We start from the raw sequence: 23,119 nt of genomic DNA, 5'->3' as shown, positions 1-23,119 counted from the left end.
GATACTCTTGCAAGGGAGTTCATGTGTGCCTTCTGTGTTGTGTCCAGGACATGTGCACGGCTGAAGCAACTGCATCTCTGCTCCAGGTGGAAGAAACCTTCTTGGCATGCCTGGCACGGATAGATGCCCTCATCCTCAAGCCTTTGCTCCAGGCAGGTAGGTCAGAGAAGACACCTTTTTGTCTGTAGTTCGAGCCTTGAGTCACTGGTGCACCTGTGAAGGGATTTACAATTGAAACTCTGTGGCTGAGGACTTGCTGGAGGCTGGTTTGCTGCTCTAAGTGGTATGTAGAGATGTTTCATGTCAGATAGTGAGCTCTTAAGGAAGCCTATGGCCTCTCATTCAAGCCCAGGACTGTGGTTCCTGGGTTTTTTAGAGGTTAATCCAAATTGTAACCAGTATCAGCCTGCACAGCTGCTCCGAGGCTTGTTTCCAGCATGGCACGTGGAAATCCAAAATGCACCTCATGCATATGCGACCCCTAAATCGTGCCTGTTCTGCCTCCCTGCTCTCGGTCCGTGGTCGTGCCCGTCTTTGAAGGTAAAACGTGTGGGTGCAGGTTCTGAGCTGGCAGTAAATCAGAGCAGCTCTACTGAAATAACAAATCCATATAAATATTCACGAGTCTGTCTGGCCAAAAGTGGTGCGACTGGATTAGACCCGTAGGATGGTTCCTTCTCATGTCACCACCTTCTTGGTCTAGCCTTCAAGGAGACCTGGAACAGCCCTTCGAGCCAGGGGCAGAAAGGTTTCCTCCGGTGCTCGTGTCTGAGCTGGGGCTGAGCCTCGCAGGCTGCCCTGACCACATGCCCCACCAGAATGGGAAGGACGAAGCCTTTAGCACGGAAAGCCCGTGCGATTACTTACGGGGACACAAACCTAAATAATCGTAATCTTCCCTCCCTCCCTGGCATTGTTTTCCTATATGAATATATGTGCTTTACACTGAAAAATTGGGCTGAGTATTAAATATAGGCAACGTTTTCCACAAGATTTCTTGGAATCAAGGCTTTCTGATAGACTTTTCCCCCATCGTTTCCTCAAAGAGCCTAGTGACCAGAAGGGAAAGGAGAACTTTAAGCTCTTCCTCCTCCTGAATGATCGATTTCAAGCTCTCTGGAACCTCACAGAAGAAAATTACCGGATACTGAAACAAAAACATAGCACCTCCGAATCATTCTGCGTCCAGGACATTTATACTGTCTGGAAAGGAGACCTGTTTCTAAGCCTCTACATCCAGTAAGTACAGAAGTATTTTGGAGTAGCATAAGGGAACAAATTTATCAACTAACTGGTAGGTTGGTGCATTTAATTTGTGCATTTTATTTGTTCAGTCCTGTCCACTAGTGTTCAGTCATTAGGTCAGGGAAGTGATTGCATTCAGTGCTCACGATGAGTGTTACAGAATATAGTGTCTGTGCAGACCGCGGAGTAAGTAGCCTTTTTTTGTAGCTGTAAGTATGCTTAAGAGGCAGAATTTTTTATTGCAAATATAGGGTTTTTTAATGCATCTTAAAAAATGGGAAGAGGACGGGGTAGAATTTGTGACTGGGAAATTTATGAGAGCGAAGCTTGAGCTGTCATCAGGAACAGAAAGGCGTGCACAAGCAGGTTTAAAGGACTCAAAGGGATGAGTAGAGAAGATGTCACTACAAACAGTTCATATTACATGTTTGTGCCACATTATTATGATTTTGGCAAGGATTATGATAGCAAGTGATGGATGTAGCATGATGTGAAAAAAATACTGCCCGATTGCTATTTCTATAATTAGTTATATCTGCTCCCCATCTGTCTGCTACACAAAATAAAATGTTTACCGAAGGCGCTGTAGCGCGTATAACCTGTGTGTTGATGTCCTGCCATCAAAAATGGTTTATGGACATCTGAGATGACATAAAGATCAGACAGTGTTCAATCCTCCGTTCATCACGTTGACCATAAATGTGGCCAAGCCTTTGCCAGATGGGCTTGTACCGTCTGTGCGGTTTGGCACCCACGCAGGAACGGGAGATGGGTGCACTGGCTCCTGGACACGGCTGTTCATCTGGTCTTGGGTTTGGTGGTTATGCATGTAGAGGGAAGAGGAAGGATGGGATACTTTTTGGTTTGTTCTTACTGGGACAGCATAATTTTAGAAAGCAACGTACAACAAACTTTGCCTTTATGTGAATGGAGTTTGGAGGAGCGTGTGTTGTTCATTTGGGAACTGATTCAGGGAATTAAAATAGGTTTGCCTTAAAAAGGCATATAAAAGATGAAAACTTGTGCTGAGGTTTCAGAAAACACAAAGGAGAAGTTTATCTTAAGATCTCATTTCCCCTCATTTTGAAATTAAAACCTGTTTTTGTTGGGCGTCATGCGAAAAAAAAAAAAAAAAGAGTTGCTTCCTACCCACCTCTGCTGACTCACTCTGTGCAGTCCTGATCCTACCATGTCTCATGCTTACTGGAGTGATATGGGAGGAAGCAAAGCCCCTGTTCAGGGGCCTGAAAATAAGCAGTAAATACGTGACTCCGAAAGAGTAATAAATGTTAATTAGTCTGGACAGAATACACGAGTTACCTGAAATCACTACTGGAAGGCAGCGTGGTATTTGCTGACAAAATATGGCTCGATCTCCCTCTAGTGTGAGATGAGATACATTGACATAGGACACCTTGACTTGAATTTACCGTCAGTAATGCATACTTTTACTTCAACCAGCAGAAATTCATATATCTGAAGCTGAAATCTTAAGCTCAGCCTTTGTAGATTTGCTTTCCAGGACAGTTGTGCAAGTTTACTTCTGCTTATGCTAAATGCCAGGATGATTTAAGCTTCCTGTAACGATACTAGTGCAAACACCAACAAGGCAGTTAAACCCAGGAGCTGGCAAAGGGGACGACAGGGGAGTGAGCCAAGGTGAGAAGTACGGTACCTACGTCTCTCTCCACCTCCTTTGGGAAGGTGGACATGACATTTTCAAATGAGCTGCTTCTTCCCTCTATCACTTAAATGCTGTACCTAATGTTCATCTCTAACTCAGTTGGTGCTTTTGTGTGTTTGTTTATTTTCTTGCCAACAGGTATTTTGTCACTTTTGCAAACTACGTTGTAGTCTATGGCTTCGAACATGCCACAAAGAGCAAAAGGTCAGTGGGCTCAAAAATGCTTATTGAAGGGGCTGATAGGAACACAATGATGTTGTGTGGGTTGAGACACTGAACGGGGGTGAGCAGCACTGAGCACTGCACCTTGCAGTCATCTCTGTTTCCCCTCCTCTGGACCAGCCATAGTGGCTGCTCCTGCCATCTTCTGAGACCACAGCAGCAGCTGCTGACAAGTTTCCTCTATAGATCTCTCTCCATCTCCTTTTAGCCATGCACAACTCCTTTTGTAGAAAAGGAAGCCTGTAAAATTTGGAATTTGGAGGTTGAGGTAAGGGTGGGACCTGAGAAAGGATGGTGTGGGAATCTGGCAGGAAATTTCCACTGCTCGGTCAGAGTCTCATGGAAATAGCAAAGACATGAGCACGAGATATGAGCAGATTCACAGCCACTTTATCTGAGTCACCCTCTTGGTGTGCAAACAATCATGAAGGTCATGCTGTATTCTATCTGTGGGTGTGGCTTGCAAAGACCCCTGGGCCAGAGGCAGGATGGGTGGAGCTCTTGTTTGCCTCATTGCACACCAAACACACAGAAATAAGGCAAATATATTTGCATTATGTTATCTCCTGCTTTTCCAGGTCTTTCTATACCCTGTCTGGGAGTGAGGTAGCATATAAAGTTTGGAAGGCAGAAGAGTGGCAGTTTGCAGAAAAACTAATTAATGAACCTTTGTCTTAATTTACTGTCTTGCAGTGAAGCCTGGAAGCACCATAAGACAGTGTTGAAACAATTTCTCACAGACTTCACCTCTGAGACCTCCATGTCACTGGCCTTATACACTGTTCTTCACAAACCTATCCGAGATCATATTGAGCAATATATACTGCTCCTTACCAAGCTGAATGAGGCCCTCAAAGAGGTAGGAAGCTTTATGTGGTGTTATTTGACTGGCTTATGCTAACATCTTATGCAATGGTGGTGGGGTTTTGTGGTAGTGTGAGTGAATCCAGAGTTGTCCGGAAGGAAAATGATTTCCAGTGGACAACTGGGGTGGTAGTAACTAGCACCAGTGGAGCGCAGCCCACCTGAAGGTCTCAAAGCAACGAACAGTGGCCGCTCCAGTGTAGCACTGATCATATAGAGAAGCTGCAAAGGGTCAAGTAACTGGCCTAAGGTTGCACGCTTCTCCTTGTGGCAGACATAATGCTAGCTTTGGGATGCTTTCCTTGGAAAGAGGGTTGGAGGGTTACCTCTCATTACCCCTTTGGATTCAGAAGTGTTGAGGTTTTTTTGCACCTGTAGCCCAGAAAGTAGATGTCCTGCACAGCCATGCCTGAAGCGTTGCTCAAGCCCTGCCTTCTTTTATCAGGGCTCTGAAAAGGACACGTTTACCAGTGCCATCAAGGAATATGTGAAGCTTGAGGCTTTCATCAGCCAAGTCCTGGATGAAGCTTGTTTTACCAAGTCCTTATGGAAATCCTTGGGCTGCAAATTCACGGTGAGTCACAGATTTAGAAAGTGGCTTGATGGGGAGTTATTTTGGAGATTTTACACCTCTGCTTACACATGCAGGAAATTTAATGCAGATCAAGCATTTGAGCCTTGGTTTGAAGCCAACAGAGCAAGGCAGAGTTGAAGCCTTGGAGAAACCTTATGGTCACTGGGAGCTTTAGAAGTTGATTGCTGTCTCCAGTTCCGCTGTCACTGTCAGCCTCTGCCACAGGTCAGATGGCCTCTGCAGGAACTGTTGGCTTGAGTTGTATGTCTTCTCCCAAATCCTGATGTTTCCTCATGCTTTTGGTCCTCCATCTTGACCTCTGTGGTTCCCTCTGCAGGACATGCTCTGTGTACCTGAAAGGAGGCTGCTGGAAGACAGCAAAAATCTTCCCATCTCTGCCAGCACGAATCGATCAGACCGGATCTTGCTCTTCGATGATGTCCTTGTGCTAATTCAGGTGAGCCTTTGATTTTTCAGAGGGATTGGAAGCATGGCGTAGATAAACGAGAGTAAAATTCAGGTTCCTTTGATATTGAAAATGCAGCAGAGCTTGGCATTTGGCAAAACCTGGTCTCAGATCCATGCACCTGTGGCTTACGCTGGAGAATAAAAGAAAGCCTAATGAAGAGGGAATAGAGGAGCGTCCATGTAACTTTTTCCCTAGTAGCTATGTACTATCCAACCACCACAGGCACCTTTCTACTAAACCAAGCCCATGCCCACATCTGTTGATTTCTGTCCTTGCCTATCCAAAGGGAGCCTGATGCGTCAAAGATATTATGCTATAAAGACTCATGCATAGGACTCAATATGATCTTTCATGGTTGACTACGCTCGTGGCATGGGAACAGAAGTTGCAGGTGTTCTTGGGGCTATTTCAGGGATTTAGGGCCTGGGTGTGGGGCAGACAGGGAGTGTCTACAGCCGTGGATAGCTACATGAATAATATGTGTTCAAAGCTGTTCCGCAGCATGTTAACTAAGTACAGCTTGGCTTGCTCTGACTGACAGCTCCTGTAATCTAGCACGGCTCTCTTCGTGCGCACCTCCCTTTGCTCTTTAACCATGTGCCAGCCCCTCAGGTGTCCCAACACATGACTGCCTTGTGAGCTGATAGACCTTGCGGGCTCTTCCAACCATGGGCCTTTACGATAACACTGGGCAGTCCTACACAGCTTGCAGGGTCTAGGCCTGAGGAAACAGGGTGGTGATTATCTCATCTGACTTTACATTGTGGATTTCTTAGCGCCGTAGTGATCTCGCTGTGAGCAAGTGCCTCCAGGCTGCCTTTATAGTCAGGGAAGAGAAACATGCGCTGTCTGGGTGTGGTTCATCTGACCTGTTTTAGATGCCAAAATTAGGATGAGTTGAATCATGTCCTTGACTCCATTGACTAGGACGAGAGCACAGGGTAACTAGCTCATGCAGAGATATCTACATTGTAGACATCTCTGTTCAGTCAACGGTTCCAACCCACTGTGTCTCATCTGCTGCAATGACTGTTACTGAGGCTTGGGGAGATACAACTGGACTGGGATTGAACTGGTTAGCTTGGGCTGCTAGCAGGGGTCTGCTGATGAGGAATCTGAACCTCCCTCCCTTCCCTGTTCCCTCAAATCTGGTAGATACATCAGTGATTAACTTGTGGTGAACTCCATAGTGCTAGTACCTAACCTCGGCCAACTACATCCTTACAGATAGCAGCTCTAGTCAGGGAAGGGACATATAATAACAAATGCACTCTTTATCTAGTATTGCAACCATTTTAGTTTCTTCTGTTTGGTGTGCTATTGATCAAAATAGTGACTCCTTACATGTTGTACTCGTGGGCCGCTATTGGCTGTGCCATCTGAAGTCTCGTACTAGAAGGATCATAGGCAAAACAAGGGTGTACTGGGTGCCAGGGATGATTTGGGAGTGTTGTCACGTGATAGGGAAGAAACTCTTGTAGAGATAAGTGCCGTCTAAGAAGGTCTGTTACTGTTAGTTGTAGCCATGGCATTATGGAACACGGCTTATATGTGTTAAACTAAGAACTTTCTTCCTTCTCCTACATTTCTTCAGTCTCTGAGGTCTGTCGTCGTAGTGTGGGATAGATGTGTGGACCACAAAAGAGGGAATTTACAGTGTTGCCAGTCTTGCTCTGCTGTTCAATGGATTGACAGAGTGGGGGCAAAGTGTGATGTTTACATCAATAACAGGAACATCTTCTCCGTTTTGTTTCAGGGAAACAGCTTTCAGAGTTTTGATCTGAAGCTTGTGTGGGTAGATGAAAACTGCAGGGAGAAATCAGCTCCAGGACAGTAAGTAAAAAATTTCCACTTGGAGGTAAAAAAAAAGAAAAAAAAAAAAGTGCTCAACTTGATTGTGAAACTGAGAAAATGATTCAAAACTTTAAAAACTTTGTCCCGTCTCCTTTCCACCCAGTGGGATTGGCTCTGGGCTACAGGTAATTGCAGCACTTCTCAGATAGGATCACAGCAGCTTGGACTTGCATTGCTTGCCTTTGCTGACATATTGAAATCAATAATAAAAAGGTTTTGGCTCCAGACCTGGAGAACAAAGATGAGTTGACTAACTGAGTACCTCTTGACAAGGAAAACCCGACTGCAAAAGCACCATTAGCTTCTGAAGACAAATGGAAAGAGCAGGAACTGCTGATTGACTGAGAAATGTATTTTTCATAGTCTCTATAATGTCTTTTGCTTCACAGGTACGGACTCCGCATTATAACCCCAGAAGAAACGTTCGTTCTCTCTGCCAAAGACCCGCAGATGAAGGTTAGCCCTGGGCAGGCTGTTTCTGTTCCACCTGAAACACTGTGCACCAAGCTTTGAAACAGGGCAATGGCATGGGGGGGGATGGCAGCTCTGTAGTGGAGGCAAAACCTTGACTACTGAGTGGAAGCTGAAATCCCACTAAGCATCAGGATTTTAGCTTCCTGATCAGAAGACAGGTTAGTGTGTTCTGCACCTGCTTAAATGCAGCTGAGGCCTTTTCTCTGTGGTTTTTGCCATTTTTTTAATTTGAAGCAGTATAATAAGAAGTGTGGGGTTTGTTGGGTTGTTCCCCACCCCTCTCTGTAGAGTCAATACTGTATTAGATGGCCAGAGGTGGCTTAGACAGTTGACGGTAGATGAAAAATACCTGGGTGGTGGAAGTAGTCTGCCCTGGGCAGTAGTGTGTGCTGCAGAGCTTGGGACAGTACGGTTCCATCAGCATGGTCCTGTGCCAAGGCCAATTAGTGGTGGTGAGAGTCAGCCTTAAATGACATGGAAGCGTTGTTGTGCATTGATGCAGGACCCAAGATAACCCCTCCTGTTGATGCTCTACATGGGCCATAACTCACCAACCTGACCAGCTGAATGGCACAGAATTGGTGGGAAACCAACAGCTTCTTGCTGCTTCTTCTGAAGTATCTCTTGGGAGCTATTTTGCTTTCTTTGCTCTTTAGTCCAACACTCCTCCTCTTCCTCTGCCCCAAGGCTGTTTGGCAGTGGAAGCTGAACCAGGCTGTCCGCCAGGCACTGAACGGGAAACGAGATTTCCCATTGTGGGGCAAGACTGGTGAAGGCACCGAGCCCCCATCCTGCCGCTTCTTCACCTATGTCTTCAGGCTGGAGGGCAAGTTCAAGAGCGCATCCTACGAGGGCGAGTGGCAGTGGGGAAAGCCGCATGGCAAGTAAGGAGGATTTTTTTTTTTTTTCTTTCCCCCTTTTCCTAAGCAAGAACATGCAAGGATGGCCCTGCTGCCTTTGTGTAGCACTTTCTGAATCTGGGGGATGTACAGGTGGAAGTACAGATGGACAAGGGGTGATCCATCCCATGCTGAGGTCCTGGACCACAGACTCTGGGTTGGTGATCTCCCAGGGTGTGCCAGCCTCTCTGTTTCCTGCCTTACATGTTTCCAGAGGGAAATCTGGTATTTAGGACAGATTCAGGGGTCAGTTGGGACACATTTGTTTGATTTCAGGGCTTAGTCAAAGCATGAGTCCTGACACGTGATCTGTTGTATTGTAGGTGTCTCGCTAGCGATACTGGTTTGTGCAATAAATTGTAGAGGCTGTCCCCTAATAACGTGGTAATGATCACATTGAAAGCGCTGCATTGGCTTATACCTGTAATTAGGACTTAGACTTGAGCTAATGTTTATTTTCAAAATCTCAGCCTGAGGCATAAAATCTTTCCGTCATGATGACAAAAAACCCCCAATAAAAAGCCTTTGCTTGTGAATGAAAGAAAAGTTTTATCCTGTGCTATCAAAATCTATTTTAACATCCAAACTATTAAGAAAGGAATTAAAAATAAAGTACAAAGGAGGCTCAAATGCATTTCTTGGGAACATGAGAACTGTTCACTAAACCCAACTGAAGTTTAGGAGTGAGCTCTGCCAAAAGGGAATGGTCTGTAAATCAAAGGTTAAACGGTCCCAGCCAAAATCCCTTTGACATAGGATAGAGCACGCTCTCTGTTTTTGAGAAGAAACATGAAGTATGACCAACCTCCTCAGACATCAAAACCGCCTGATTTGGAAGTTTTATACTTCCTGAGTTTTACACAGTTTGTTCACAGTTGCTATTGAAGCAGAAAGGGTGTAGAGACTTGGTTTGAAAGAGCCTTAAAATAATAAGAATATCCAAAGTCAAAAGCTTAATCCTGAATCCTCTGTGGAAGAGATTGTGCCTTGCCCCAGAATGGCATTAAATAGGTGTTCAGAGTAGAGCTACACCTGAGGCAGTCCTTTGCATCATCCCCACCTTCCCCAGCACCCGCACTCCTAACGGAGAGCTGGAAACCACTATGTGCAGACACAGAGGGACGAGCACCTCTCCTTGCTCTTTCTCTTCTGTCTTAGGGTTGGAGAAATGAAATGAATGAATACCTCTGCTGCTTCAAATTAAATAACTTGACTGAGGCATCCCAGGAAGTTTGTGGCAGAAATAAGTGACTTCAGGTGCTTTTAATGCCTGGATTTTTAATTGCTTAATTACTAGGCTGTCCTTCCCACTCCTGAAATTACTCTTCTATGTGACAAGGTTACAGAGCAGCAAAGCTGGCCTTGATGGCTTGTCCACCTCTGAGGGAGAGACTGGCATGACAAAGCACATGAGCAGAAAGCTGCAGCAGTGTGAATCAGGGCTCTTCAGCAAAAACGTCTGCGTTCCTCACTGTTCTGTTCCAGTACCCCTGATGACCTGGTGTGGGGGAAGGCGATGCTCGCACTGAGGAGTACCTTAAACCATCCTCATGGCTGCAGCAGGCATTCTCTCTGGCTTGCTGTCCTTTGCTAGCATTCATACTAGCAAAGCAAAACGAGATGTATTTAAAATCCACTTAAAATGAACCTGACTGCTTCCCTGTAAATACAAGAAAAAGAGCCTGTCTCGTGTAGGTGTTTAAGGCAACAGCCTCAGTGAAAGTCAAACAAATACGTCATGGTTTTGGTACTGCACCATCTTCTATTGTCTCTAGTTGGGGAATGTGTTGGGAGCTGGCTGCGTCTGGGATGATGCGAGAATTAAAACAGTGAGTGGGCGTGGGTGGAGTGGGAGACGGGGAGGGAGGGAAATGCATTCAGAACTGGGCATGGCTGTGCGGTAATTTAACCGTCGCGTTGACCGTTCCGGTCTCATTGTTGCATTGTTAACTCGTGTAATCATTTCTACAACTCCCACACAAAACAGATGGAAAGATATATGATCCCTTTAGGCCAGTGCTTGTCTCTTTTGTTTTCATGGTGCCTGGCACAATGAAGTTCTGGACCGTGGTGTCATTATGTTGTCTACGGGGATGTGCCATGCTGGAACTTCAGCTGGCTTAATCACATGCTGCACTGCAATGACAAAAAGATCATGTGCAAGGTCCTACGTGGGTGACCTAGCAACTCTACAAAATGCTTTTTTGATTAGGGAACTTGGAAGACGATTCTTCCTGCTCGTTCCAGGGCATGAAAACATTATGGTACTAAATCCTTACAGTGCAAACCAAGGTCCCAGAGGTGCCTGGAGAACTTGTGTGTCTCTATTGCCTGAGGAAATGTTTTGATGTTAGCCATCTGTAGGTTGTGCTGTGATACCTTCTGTTGCAGCTGTGAACGTTGCTGGTGATCTCCCTTCTGTAATACTTGCTTTGAATTGCAGGGGGACGCTGAAGTGGCGTGATGGACGCAACCATGTTGGAGATTTCAAAGATGGCTTGGAGCATGGGTAAGCCTTAAAAACCCAGGGTGTTTCTTGCTTTCAAAATAAGCTAAGAAATGGTACCTCCCAGAGGTACACGGACACTGGCGTCTTGTAGGCCCAATTCATCGGGCCTGGCTTCAGCTTGAGTAGGTCGTAACCTGGAGTGAGTGGATTGACAGTGACTACAATAAGAAATGTGCACATGTGGCACATTCAGATGCAGACATCTCCAGCTGGATGAATTTGATCCCTGATCTCTAAATCTATGTGAATTTATTTGTATGAAGTACTTTGAAAAAGTTATTTTTAGATATTTTTAAAAACCTCTCTTAAATGAGGAGTTCACGGGGAAAGAAACTACGCTATGGAATTCAAACATTATTTTCCTAAAACTTTTTGAAAATAAGACTTTTAGATTTCTCATTTCTACATGAGTTCGAGAATAAATTAGGTTTTTAAAGGAAAAAAAAAAAAGTCTCAAATACTTTGTGTCGGGATTAAGGAAACATTTTGTTTGGACCAAAGCAATTACTTTGGTAGGCTAACTCAACTCCTAAAGTGGGGAGAGGGGAGAGACAGGAAAAAAGCAACACTGAAAGTAGCTCTGTAGAAGAAGCAATGGGAAACCGACTGCAGTTCACAAGGAAAGGAGCTCTTCCTTGGAGCAAGTCCGTTGACACCTGGAAATAGTGTCAGAGGTAGAGTTGACCCCAACCATGTACATCAAGCTTGGGAGTCTGGAAGGTCCTTAGTCTTCTGGTACAACTTAGTCACCTTTTGCCATGCTGACCTCTGCCATATGCACCTTGTAGGTTTGGAATATGCCTTGTCCCACGCCGATCCGAAGACCGGTATGACTGCTATAAGTGCCACTGGTATGAGGGCAAGATGAGAGGCTATGGAATCTGTGAGTAAGTAAAACACAAAGATGGACTCTCGAGGGGGGAAAAGGGGACTCCATGTATTTAATGTTCCCGCCTCGCTGTGAAAGGCTCAGTCACAGTGTAAAACCCAGGGTAATTCAGGCACCAGAAGCTTTTGCTTTGGAGATGGGCGGTATGGTTTCTTCACAAGCCCTGAGTCTCCTGAGTATTAGCATAGTGAGATCTTCTCTGCAAGCTATGACCATTGTAACTACCTGACATAACATCCTCTGTGCCCTGTAGGTGAGGATATAATTTTGCATTCATGCTTGTGGTTGCAGAGCAGAGAGCGCATGGTGTGCCATCAGCCGTGGACAGACTTGGTGGAGCCTACAGCTCGCTCTTTCTCTCCTGGCCATGCTGTCTGAACTAAATATTGTACAGAGTAGCTTCCTTAGTGATGGGTGGGATTGTTGGTCTGAAAGTCATAACTGTTATCCTAAACTGCTGAAGAGGACTGGTTCTCCCAGTTGGCTTTTCATGATCATTCAAATTCTGAGCTTAAACCCAGAGCTTAACTTAAGAAATGGAACCCAAGGTTTTCTTTTTTACTTATCAAAATGCTTCTGGAAACAGTCAGTTGCACATCTGCATCTCAAGGCATTGCTGGGAGTTTGGATGGAGCCCAGTCTGTCAAGCACTGTATTGTGGGCACATGGTGGTGTCCCAGCCTCACCCACCATCTACCTTCCATTTAGAAGGCCAGAAATGGCAGCAGAGGCCTGCTCCACAGGTTGTCGGTATAAACCAGTTTCATTTGCAGCCTACAGGGTTAAATGGACAGGACCAGCTTGCTTTGTTTACGTAGCAGTGAGTGCAACAGCATCCTCGTCTTTGCTTAGGTCACATGTGGCTTGTAGACAAATGCGTTGGCCAACATGAAGACTGGAGTGCCCGTTGTTACTGTACGTACATATCCCTGCTTTCACTGAGCCAACTGTGGCAGAGAAAAGCACACAGCCCAACTTTCCAGCTGCTTACCGTGGCCATCCTCCTTCCTACAACCTGCTTGTTGTGCTCCTTATTCATGAATCAAACTCAGAGCACAGGACGTGCAGAAATCTCTAAGGAACTTGGAGCCAGCTGAGCAGCGCTGCACTAGTGTCTCTGGTGTCAAATGTGAGAGCCTGTGGATAATTATAGATGCTAGCTCTGCTTAGCATAAGTGCTTTCTCTTGTAGCAGTGAAGATCTGCTGGCCAGCATGGATGGAGCTTAGGGGAACTCCTCTCAGGGGGATGACCCTAGGAGATGAGTGGTTGGCGAGTGTAGAAGGGTGAAGGCAGATGTGGTTTCCTGCTTGATCTTATCTGCCCCCACTCTGGATTAACCAGTGGTCACTGCAGACTGGCTGGTGAGAGGTCAATGACTGAGTGGCCTCTCCCAGGACAATTACATGGTTAAGTGTTGCGTCCTTAGATAATGTTGAAAGCTAACTGGAGTGACTAGCTTGGGTGACGCGTATTCCTAACAGTGAACAACTACAGACTCTAGATGAATCAGTCAAATATTTGGAATATTTAGCAGGCAGATGAGCCTAATCTACTGACTTTCCTGGCTTCCTACTTCAATAGTAGCTATCAAATAGTCACAGTCTTAAATTCTGTCTGTCTCTCTCCCTGCAGGTATGGGAATGATATGGTCTACAAAGGTTACTTTAAAGACAACATGCGTCAAGGGTTTGGGATACTGGAGAACCTCTCAGCTGACCATCCATTTAAATACACAGGACAATGGGAAAATGACAAGAAGAATGGATATGGAGTCTGGGAAGACAAAGATAGGTAAAGGTGGTATAGATCAGAGCTGGCGTTAGGTGCCTGACAGTTTTATCCCTCTGTTGGCAGGGGTTTTGATAGAGGGGACTTGGGGATGAAGGGGGGATGTGTTCAACCTCGGCTATAAGGCTTGAACTCCTGGGGAAGCATTATATGAATTAAGTTTGCGCAGTACGTCTGGCAGTTGTGCTGCATAGAGCATTATATCAGGTAAAACTAGCCTCAGTAAGCGATACATCAAACTGACTAAGATCTACTAAAACATGATTTGGGGAAAAAAACATGATTTGTTTTCTGTTACATTCCAGAGGGGAGAGATACATAGGGACATGGCTTGATGATCACAAACATGGACAAGGCATTGTAGTAACCCAGTCGGGTGTCTGCTATCAAAGAACATTTCATGCTGATAAAATGGTGGTGAGTACCCATCTTCAGTGGACTCTCTAGGTTGGTGGGACATGGCCCATGCCCATCAAGGGCAAGATTAAGATTTCACTTCCTAATTAATCTTTGAGGGGAAAATAGAAAGCAAGAAAACTTAAGCATTGACATTTTATCACAATAATGTTTTTGAAGAGGAAGGCCTAGATGAAGTCTTGTTTCTTATCACCTTCATGAGGTGCAGGTAGGAACTAGATGTGAGATTGTCAATTCTCCTTGCTCATGCTAAAGCACCTTATAGGTCTGGCTGTTCAACTTACTATCAGGTCAGAATTATAGACCAGAACTCATATGTGAAGTGCTGTGCAGTTATATATGATACTACATCTGTCTTTGAGATCATTAAGTCTTTATCTTTCCAATGTGAGCTTACCCATGACAAGTTGGCTGTCCAGTTCACTGAAAGTTTAGATGTTGGAGGTGAAAGCAAAAGGAATTGGCATTGCTAGGACTGGCTTGGAAATAAAAGCATTTCTTCTCATGAAAAATACACACTTGAAAAAACAAACAACCCCTTCCCCACTCACCAAATTAGGACAAAATGTTTAGCATGGAAACTTTGTCGGAAGGACTTTCCATAAAAACTCCATCTGCGGGGAACCAAAATAAAGCTGTCTTTTGGTCTGCCAGCTGCCAAAGGCTCCTTTAACTTCACAAGGCTTCCGGGTGGGGAGCAGTCTCTTCAGTTTTCCTAGTGGAAAATTGGTATGGCCAAGAAGCTTCCCTTGGAAACCTTTTATTTTTGCCAGAAAGGGCGCTTTCCATCAAGAAAACCATTCCAGCGGAAAATGTGTTACAGCTTTAGAAATGACCACATTTTCTGGCTGGTATGGGTACGTATAAACCTTCAGGCCCACGTATAAACCATGGGCTAAGCCCCAGCAAGAAGAATCTTCCCCCATTGGTATAAATTATCCTGTGTCTGTTCTGCATCTTGGTGCTCCTTCCCTGAAATGTGTGCTACTGTAAGCAGCCATGGGAGTTGGGAGGTAATGGAACGAGTTATTTTACGAATGGTTAGGAGTAGCTCGTTAAAGTCCTGTTGACTGCACAGCAAGGGACTAAGCTACTTCTACATAGCAGCTGCCTTCCTCTTTTCTCTTAATCATCTTGCAAAGAATGACACAATTGGCTACAATCACGAAAAGGTCATAGGATTGGGAGGACCATGAGTTTGACCTGAATGGCAATTCTTGGTGACCGTTCTTAGAACAGGAGCCTGCCTTTTGTTCCTTGTTCTAGGAAAATGAATGTAATAGTACTGTTGTTTAAAGCCTCCTGACTACCCAGTACGTCTCCTCTGTGCACTGATGATTATGGGTTATCTCTAGAGCACCTCCTTGCTTTTCTCTTGAGCGTTGCAATGCTATGTTGGGCTTTCAGAAAGGTTCTCAGAATTGGCAGCCCATAAATATTCCAAGACAGTGGCTGTTTCTAGGTGAACTTGAGTAGGTAGGAAGTCAATGTCATGAATTCACGAGTTCTCCTTTCAAATGAAGGGTTCTGGGATTCTGCTCTTGGAAGATGACTCTGTCTACGAAGGGAACTTCACAGAAGATCTAACATTTGTTGGAAAGGTGAGCACTTCCTTCATCTCAGACTTTCTATACAGTTGCTTGCTTTCCAGAAGGGCTGGTGGATTCATCTTCAAAGTTCATACTCTCCTGCTCAACTTCCCCCAGTCCCCTAGAAAATAACTTTTTCCTGTTTTGGTTTTTTTTTTTGGTTGATTTTTTTTTTTCTTTCTTCTATTATGAGTCTCATTCACAGAAGGAAGGCTGCAGCCAAGAGACTTCAAGTAGCTGGGGGCTTTGTGCCTTGTTTTGTTTTTCACTGTTTTGTTTGCATTGAGGGTTTTGGGGTTTTTTTGTTGTTTGTGGGACATTTTTGGCTGTGCTTTGCAGCTGCAGTTGGGATGCTTTTGTATTCGTAGAACAAATGTTTTAGCCTTTGTAGTGGTTGGGAACACAGGAGATGATGTATAAACCAAACGGAGTTGCAGTACCGGCACTACAGTAACGTAACAGAGATGTTAACATAGCTGAGGGATCTTGGAAGCTTAATTTTGCAATCTGGACACTGCACTGACATGTTCAACATTTTGTGGTTGATCTTTAACAGAAATATCTGGTCAAAGTGTTCATAAAGTGCCCCGTTGAAGGGAAAACTAATCCTCCGGCTTGTTACAGAAAACTACGATGAGTCTGACAGGAAGTGTGTGGTTATGTCAGACTGAGTGGATGTCAAAATAGATTCTTGGTAATGATTGCAAACGAGCCCTGTCATTTACTGACTTGTCATGGGAGGAAGAGTTTGTCATCATCTTCTTCAGCCAGAAGCCTTGGGCTGGATTTTGCAGAGACTGATTATAGATACAACTTCTTCTAAAACTAATGTTTAGTTTGAGTGATTAGTCTAGAAAAATCCGTTCTTTATCTAAAGACGGCTTGCCTCCTGCTATTAGCAATGAGGATCTCGGGCTTGTATTAAATATGATATTGTTTGGCTCTGGATTTAATTTAATTAAAACTTCTAAGTTTAAGTCAAGCTGCTACATGTCTTCTGTATTTGCCTCGGAGAATTTAAGGTTTTTCTTGGTAGCAGCAAACATTTTGAAAGTGCTTATGGTGAATATCATATGATTCCCCCTACCTGTGAGGCCAAACTTGCTTGTGGTTTTTACAAGCAGAGGAAAAACAGAGGAGAAATTGAAGTTTCACGTGTTCGTGACATAACGATTGTCAAATTTAAGCCAGAAAATTTTATAAGTCAAAGAAGACATTGGGTATTTGTAAAGCATAATGCGAATGTTTTACTCTGCGATTGTGCCAGTCTTTCCCCTCCAGAATCCTATGTGGGTTGTTCAATAGCAAGGACATGTTTTCTCCAGTGACTGCCACCTTAATCACACTATTGCTTTGGATGCTGAAAATGTGCACCTCCGTGCTGGAAGATGTTCTTAGTCACCGTTTCAGGAGCTGGCTCTGTTGAAAAGAGAATTTGAGATCTCGGTCCAGCGTGTTTCCTCTCACTAATGAGATCTTGGCAGAATAACGCTTTATTTCTCTGTTGCAGGGAAAGCTGTCTTTTGCCAATGGCTTCATTCTGGAGGGAACCTTTACTAACAAGTTGGGCCAAGGCCTTCAGACGCACGGCATCCTGAACACATCGAACGAGCAGCTGGATGACAGGATAACCAAAGCGTGAGCAACCACAGCTGACTTCTCGGGTTGTGCCTTGTATTTTGACTCTACCTAGAGGAGTACCAGATCAGTCCCTGTAGGGATCAAGGCAGTCCTTGCCTGAAAGAGTTGATCTAAAAACTGGTTTACGTGCAAGGAGAGGAGGAGGAAATGAGACCACAGTTTGTCATTTAATCTAATGTCACATAGGAAGCAGAAAACAGGTGTTCTGCTCCCGTCCTGTCACCATCCATCCAGAGATACTCCCATCCTCATACTGGAGAGAGTTTTGGAGGCTTAACGTTTTCAGTGATTTTTCCACGTGTGTGTGCACACACGCATTTCCGTGTATACACACAGCCGGGTCTGAAGCTATACAGGCAAAGCTAAAATGCATCACTTGCTCCTTTCCTGTCCCTCTGTGCTACTACATGAATATTGCCAGCTGATATTGTAGAGTTAGGAAAGCTACCAAAAATCAAGGAGTGAAGCGTAGCACGTGAAGCTCTGAAGAGCTTGGATTGGGTAACGATCTATGAGGAGGAAGGCTGGGGAGGCAGGGTCAAAGCTTTGCGGGGTGCTGATGCTGCTTTGGCAGGCAATGGTGCGAACTCAGGGCAGGAGTAACTGAGCTGAAGCTGTCAGGCCACGTCCTTTGGTGTAGACTCTTGTCCTCAGGGCTGAACCCTGCAAAGGGATGCTCTCGTTGCTGGGCTGGAGGGCCTGGGTTCAGCCAGTTGAGCCCGAATGAAGGAGTCCCAGTGGGAAAGACAGCTGGCTGTCCTCTGAGGGGAGTTCAGTTCAATTTCCTCTTCTTTCCTCTTCAAAACATTTCCAGTCCGCCAGAGTGTCTATGTTGCAGAAACAGCTCTCGTTTCCTGTGCTTTTCAGGCAACAATAGCGACTGCTGGTGGTTGCTAAACTGTCTTCTTGCTATCAGTCTCTTCTGCAGGCTTTCAGTTGAAATAAATAGTCTATATTTAGAAACATCCATAAGCGGAGCAGAAAGTCTGCGATCAATTCACCAGCAAGATTCAGATTATTGATGTTCCATGCACCAGGAAATTTTCTTCACCCGAAGTACCTCATTGTCAGGATGATAGATTTGAGTTGCTTTTCGCTGAATTACAAGTTAGGCGCTGCCATCTTCCTCTGCTCCAAGAGTTCTTGTTTTAATACCTGATTCTGGAGAACCTTTCATATTTGATGGTGAAGTCTGAAATAACCGAGGAGGGACACAGAAAAGCCTAATGCCGTGTAATGTTTTGCAGTCAGCTGGGCCTCGAGGAGTTCCCAGTGGAGAAGAGATGGAAGGGAATCTATGACCAGTTCCTGGAGTTCATCCATTCTGGCTGCAAAGAAGAAACAGAGGAGTCTTTTGTGGGGTTCCACATACAAACGAGCAAGGAGCTGCGGAAATCTCAGGAGTACCTCTTCTGCCAAAGGTATGAGTATTACATGCCCTCCTTGCAACAGAGGAGCCCTTTTGTGTAGAGAGGATAGTGGTTTACATTAGGGTCTGCCATTTGTTGAAGTTATGAACCCAAGCATTATCCAGTTGTTCCTGCTCATGAGACAGGAGGATGAATTGAGAGCAGCCCTGAGATGGACTTGGGGTGCTGCAAGGGGAGACAAAGGCAATGAGTTTAAATAATTGCAGGTGTTGTGAGCCAGTGGAGCAATTCCATTGAAAAGGGTAGAGAAAAATTAATTTGTTCTAATAGTCTCACTGCCCCCTTGGAATCTACCTGCAATACAAGTTTGGATTTATCCTAGTGCTTCATTGTGTGGTTTTCCTTTCTCACCTCTCATCTTTTCAGGGGGCCTGAGGATGTGTCCTGGAAGATAGAAGATATTCTTGAAGAGCTTGTCCAGCACCAGGGGCTGGAGTCACTACAGAGTTATTTAGAGAAGGTAAAGTTTAAAGGCATAATGATCCACGTCTGTCCACCAGACACGGACACAAGTCGTAGCAACTTTCTCTTGCTTTCTCTTAGCACATGTAACGTTGCCAGTGACTTCAAGAGTCTTCATTAAGTTGTGTGAGAATACCTATGCTTGTGAAGAAGAGAGTTATCCTTCATGCTTTTTGGTCGCTCATTTTGTGTACAGCTGTAGAGGCCAGGAAGTGATGATAAAGCTTCACTCTTGGTTCTCAAACTGTGTCAGGGAATAACCAGCTGCTGGAAGTTATTAATAAATTTCCATGCTCTCTCGGTGGTTGTTTTTCACTCAACCAGCCTTTCCCTGAAGCACCCTTTGCTCTCTCTTGTATATCACAGCAAATCTCATCAGAGCAGCAGTTCTACTAAGCACATTTCTGCCTGGTAGTGGGAGGAGAATGGGCTTACGGCAGCAAAAATAGACCAAAATTATAGTTGATTACCCCTAGGCTTGTTCTCCTTTGCTGAAAAGAGAAGGTTGTGTGGCCTGTCAGTGTTATCCTCTACTAATGACAAGGGCTGACTTGTAAAATTTAATTTTCCTCTATCATGCAGGCACTGAAGTCTTCTCTGCACCCACTGGGAAAGCTGCTGAAGGCCTTGACGATAGCTTTTCAGGCAACATATTCTGGGATTGGGGCCAACAGACATTTGCTGACTATGGCACAAGAGGAAGTCAAGTACTATGCAAAGAAAATATGGGAGTTTTACCAGTAAGTCAAGCATGCTGAGCCCTTCCAATGGGTATGAGCACAGAGGGATTGTGGAGTAGACCATTGGGATCATTTTTTCAGGTGACAGGGCTACTTTATGTCACAGCATATTTCTTGGGAGAGTTACTTCAGAATGGTGCTAGATAAAGAGTTATTTGCAATAGCTGAGGTCATATGGACCTGGAAAACCTTTATTATGCTCATTGCTCAGTACATGACCCAGGGGCTTTAATGTGACTAAATCTCAGCGAGTTATGGCAGCTCAATGAGCTCATAGCAAGACTTAATTTAGACAAGCACAAATAAGAGCAAGAAACCTCACTAAGTAACAAGGACAGCAAAGTATTTCAGAGCACACAATGGTGGTGTATGATATCTGTGAATGAAAAATAGCTTAAGCTTAACATGCCTCAACTCAACAGGAGTTAAGAACATGCAGTCAAAGTGCCTTGTTGAGGCTCAGCTGATGTAGGTATTGCCTCTAAAATGAGGTTGTTCAGTTGTGTGGTTGTGTCCATGGGTAATTACAGACTGGGCCAAAGGCATGATTGGGGTCCAGTTGCTGTTTGAGTATCTTTTAGGAGAAGATACAAGAAATGCCACAGTAGGCAGAGGTGGGGAGCTCTGCCTCTAGCTGTGCTTGTGGTGGTATTGCCTTAAAAATAAGAGGTTGAATAAAAGCTCTGTTGTTATCAGCGTAGCCTTGGCTGCTTGAGGAAGGCTGCCAGCTCCATGATGAGGGGTTATCTGTCCTGGAGCAGACTAAGAACAGCAGCACAGCTGATGGCAACAAGTCAGATGTGATTCAGTTCATCTGAGCTGTGTTCATGAACGGTACAACAGGGCTGACATCCTGGTTCATGTGAAGGCGCTTCTGAGCTCAGTGCGTACCTTGGAAAGCTCGTTTCATGCCTCAAGACCTTTCATATGCAGTGTGGAGAGGGAGACCCACCTTGCTCTGCTGTGCCCCTGGCTGTTTCCTAGGCTGATACTTCTACGTGACAAAAAGGCAACGTCTCCCTAATCCCCATTTTAAGATTATGAAGATTTGTCTTGGAAATGTCAAGACAACCCCAAGATACTTTTTCAGAGTAGAGTATGAACATCCTCTAGTGTTCATAGATAGATTGGAGAACTGGTTGGTATGACAGGTCCTGAAACCTCATGTGTCTTGAGTGGGAATACAAGGAAATGATGCTCAATGCAGACCACAGTTAGGATCTCCAGAGTGTCCACCCTAATCTTCAGAAGCTATGGAGATTTTTGAAACACTTATTCACTCCTAGCAGCTGCTGCTGGTAATGGAGAAAGTCCTGAAATAGTGAAACTTGAATACCAAAACAACACTACAAGGATTACAGAGAGTTTACTAATACCCCACGTGGTGCTGGGACAGCTGAGCTCCTCACTTGTGAATAACAAATTACCCTTAAAAAAAAAAAAAGGAGGGGGGGAGAAACTAAACCTTGGTTCTACTCCTCTTCTAGGGGTTTGCTCCATCTGGCGCTGGAACAGAAAGGCCAACTGCCTGCAAAGTGTGTGGATGGAGATACAAGGTATGCGTCACCACTTGTTTAATTCTAAGCTGTTTGGACGTACGGGGTGTCTTCTAAAATATCTTAAGTGCTGAACTGATTGTATTTGTCCATTTGAGCCAGGTTTAGTGCCTATACTTTTCTCTGAGCCCAAATATTTCAGTAGTCCTACTTGATGTATGAGAGCAACTTCTTCTCATCGTGTTCTGTAGCAGAATAGAGTTGGAGGTGCGTGTGGCACACAGCCTTGCAAGATTACCCACACCAGCAACTGTGCAGTAGCACGATTGTGTGCGAGGCAGTAGCCCCAGCACTACCGTGTGCTTTGCATTAGTCACAGGAACTTGTTCATGGTGACTTCCATGCCAGCACTGAGAGAAAGGCAGGCCTGCAAATAGGGAGTACAGTGTGGGCAGTGTGGCAGAAGAGGTAGAAGACATGATGTTCCTAGACTAAGAAGGTAGGAATAATTGTGGGAGATCCAGGTTTAGGGTTTTTGGGGTGGGAAGAAATGTCTTTGTTCAGCTGTCCCCATTTGGTCTAGATTTCTCTTTGCTGTAATCTGCAGCCATCCCCATGTGGGCTGGATGAAGCCAAGAGGGTGGTGGAATGCTAAACAGCTGGAAAAGAGCTTTATCTGAATTTATTTGGTCTGTCTTCCTTAAGCAATGACAAGTGCTCTACTGGAACAGCTCAGAGAGAACAGCTGGAGATAGGTCTCTGGTGCTCCAGGTTTCTCCCAGTGACTAAGGAGACTTTGTGGAGAAAGAGTATCCTGTCTTGTCCTACAGCATAAGATGTGCTTGCATCTTCAGCATTAGAGTGTTTATATAGGTCACTACTGTCCAGCTGTGACATTCAACTCAGAGGTGGAAGAAGGAGGGGAGAATAAGGAGAACACCTTGCAGTCTCAGAAGCTGCCTTTTCCATTGTGTCCCATGTACCTCAAGGTTAAAGGTCTCACTTCAGGACTCTGCTTTGCTTTTCTTCACCATAGTGACCAGAAGGCATGCAGCGTGGTCCTGCCGCTGATCTTGCCCTGCTTCTACCCTGAGCTTTTCATGCTCTACATGCTTTATCATGAAAGAGAAGATGACCTGTACTGCCAAGGGATCGTGGACCTAAGTCTATTTCCTGACATCAAGCTGCTAGAGTTTCTGGATGTGCAGAAGTAAGTGACAGTTTTTCATCCCAGGACGCAACCCCATGATACCAGCTGGGAAGGTAGCAGCGAGGGGAAGCTCTGATGGCATGGGAGGAAAGGACCTGTTGCTGGGTCCATCATTGGCTGTAGCACTGAAGTTTTCCCTAGTCTGTTGGAGGAAGTCCTGTCACAGAGTGGCTGCAATACTGTCTGGAACAACGTTGACCAGTGGAAAGCTGCTATTATCTATGCTAACTTTTATTTTCTTTCAGCAAAAATCTTCTTTTCTAGCTCACCAAACAAATTGTGTGCTCCAACACAGAAATAATCAGATGTAGTTTATAAATGTGTCTCAGAAAAAGCTGTATCCAACAAATGGTGGTACTTGTAGCAGTGTGGGCACACAGTCTCAACACAGGGGAAAGGCTATGGAGCCAGATGTTTCCTTCACCCATTCCTGCACCTAGTTCCATCTTTGGAAGTGATGGGTGAGGACCAATGACTCAGACTCAATAGGCATGTGAGCTTTTCTAACACAGCATCATCTGCAGCTCAAGGGCTGAAGCAGGGTAGCAGAAGACCCAGAGTCTCAATTTGGCAATTTGATTTAGTCTAGACAGGGGAACAGGAATTGAATCTGAAAGTGCCAAAACTCTTCACTGATTATTACAGGAGCATCTGTGAGTAA

The 23,119-nt window shown here is 44.9% G+C and overlaps 1 protein-coding gene across 7 annotated transcripts in view; it reads left to right on the top strand.

The window, feature by feature from the left end:
• Positions 1-23,119, top strand: part of ALS2CL (ALS2 C-terminal like) — a 47,031-nt gene that overhangs the window by 19,431 nt on the left and 4,481 nt on the right. For 6 of the 7 annotated variants that reach the window (XM_054814128.1, XM_054814131.1, XM_054814130.1 and 3 more), the window contains 20 exons: positions 48-156; positions 1,047-1,239; positions 3,068-3,133; positions 3,845-4,010; positions 4,461-4,589; positions 4,927-5,046; positions 6,815-6,891; positions 7,302-7,368; positions 8,074-8,270; positions 10,729-10,794; positions 11,583-11,681; positions 13,318-13,476; positions 13,779-13,890; positions 15,414-15,491; positions 16,990-17,117; positions 18,368-18,541; positions 18,917-19,010; positions 19,595-19,752; positions 21,240-21,308; positions 22,285-22,458. In XM_054814128.1, the coding sequence (XP_054670103.1) occupies positions 48-156; positions 1,047-1,239; positions 3,068-3,133; positions 3,845-4,010; positions 4,461-4,589; positions 4,927-5,046; positions 6,815-6,891; positions 7,302-7,368; positions 8,074-8,270; positions 10,729-10,794; positions 11,583-11,681; positions 13,318-13,476; positions 13,779-13,890; positions 15,414-15,491; positions 16,990-17,117; positions 18,368-18,541; positions 18,917-19,010; positions 19,595-19,752; positions 21,240-21,308; positions 22,285-22,458 (2,435 nt within the window). The remainder of the gene's footprint in view (positions 1-47; positions 157-1,046; positions 1,240-3,067; positions 3,134-3,844; positions 4,011-4,460; positions 4,590-4,926; positions 5,047-6,814; positions 6,892-7,301; positions 7,369-8,073; positions 8,271-10,728; positions 10,795-11,582; positions 11,682-13,317; positions 13,477-13,778; positions 13,891-15,413; positions 15,492-16,989; positions 17,118-18,367; positions 18,542-18,916; positions 19,011-19,594; positions 19,753-21,239; positions 21,309-22,284; positions 22,459-23,119) is intronic. The other variant, XM_054814127.1, reaches the window with a different exon arrangement.

This window comes from Grus americana, chromosome 2 (assembly GCF_028858705.1).
Source record: "Grus americana isolate bGruAme1 chromosome 2, bGruAme1.mat, whole genome shotgun sequence".
Lineage (NCBI taxonomy): Eukaryota > Metazoa > Chordata > Aves > Gruiformes > Gruidae > Grus > Grus americana.
Note: the sequence above shows the minus strand (reverse complement) of the source record. Positions and strands in the feature narration are given on the sequence as shown.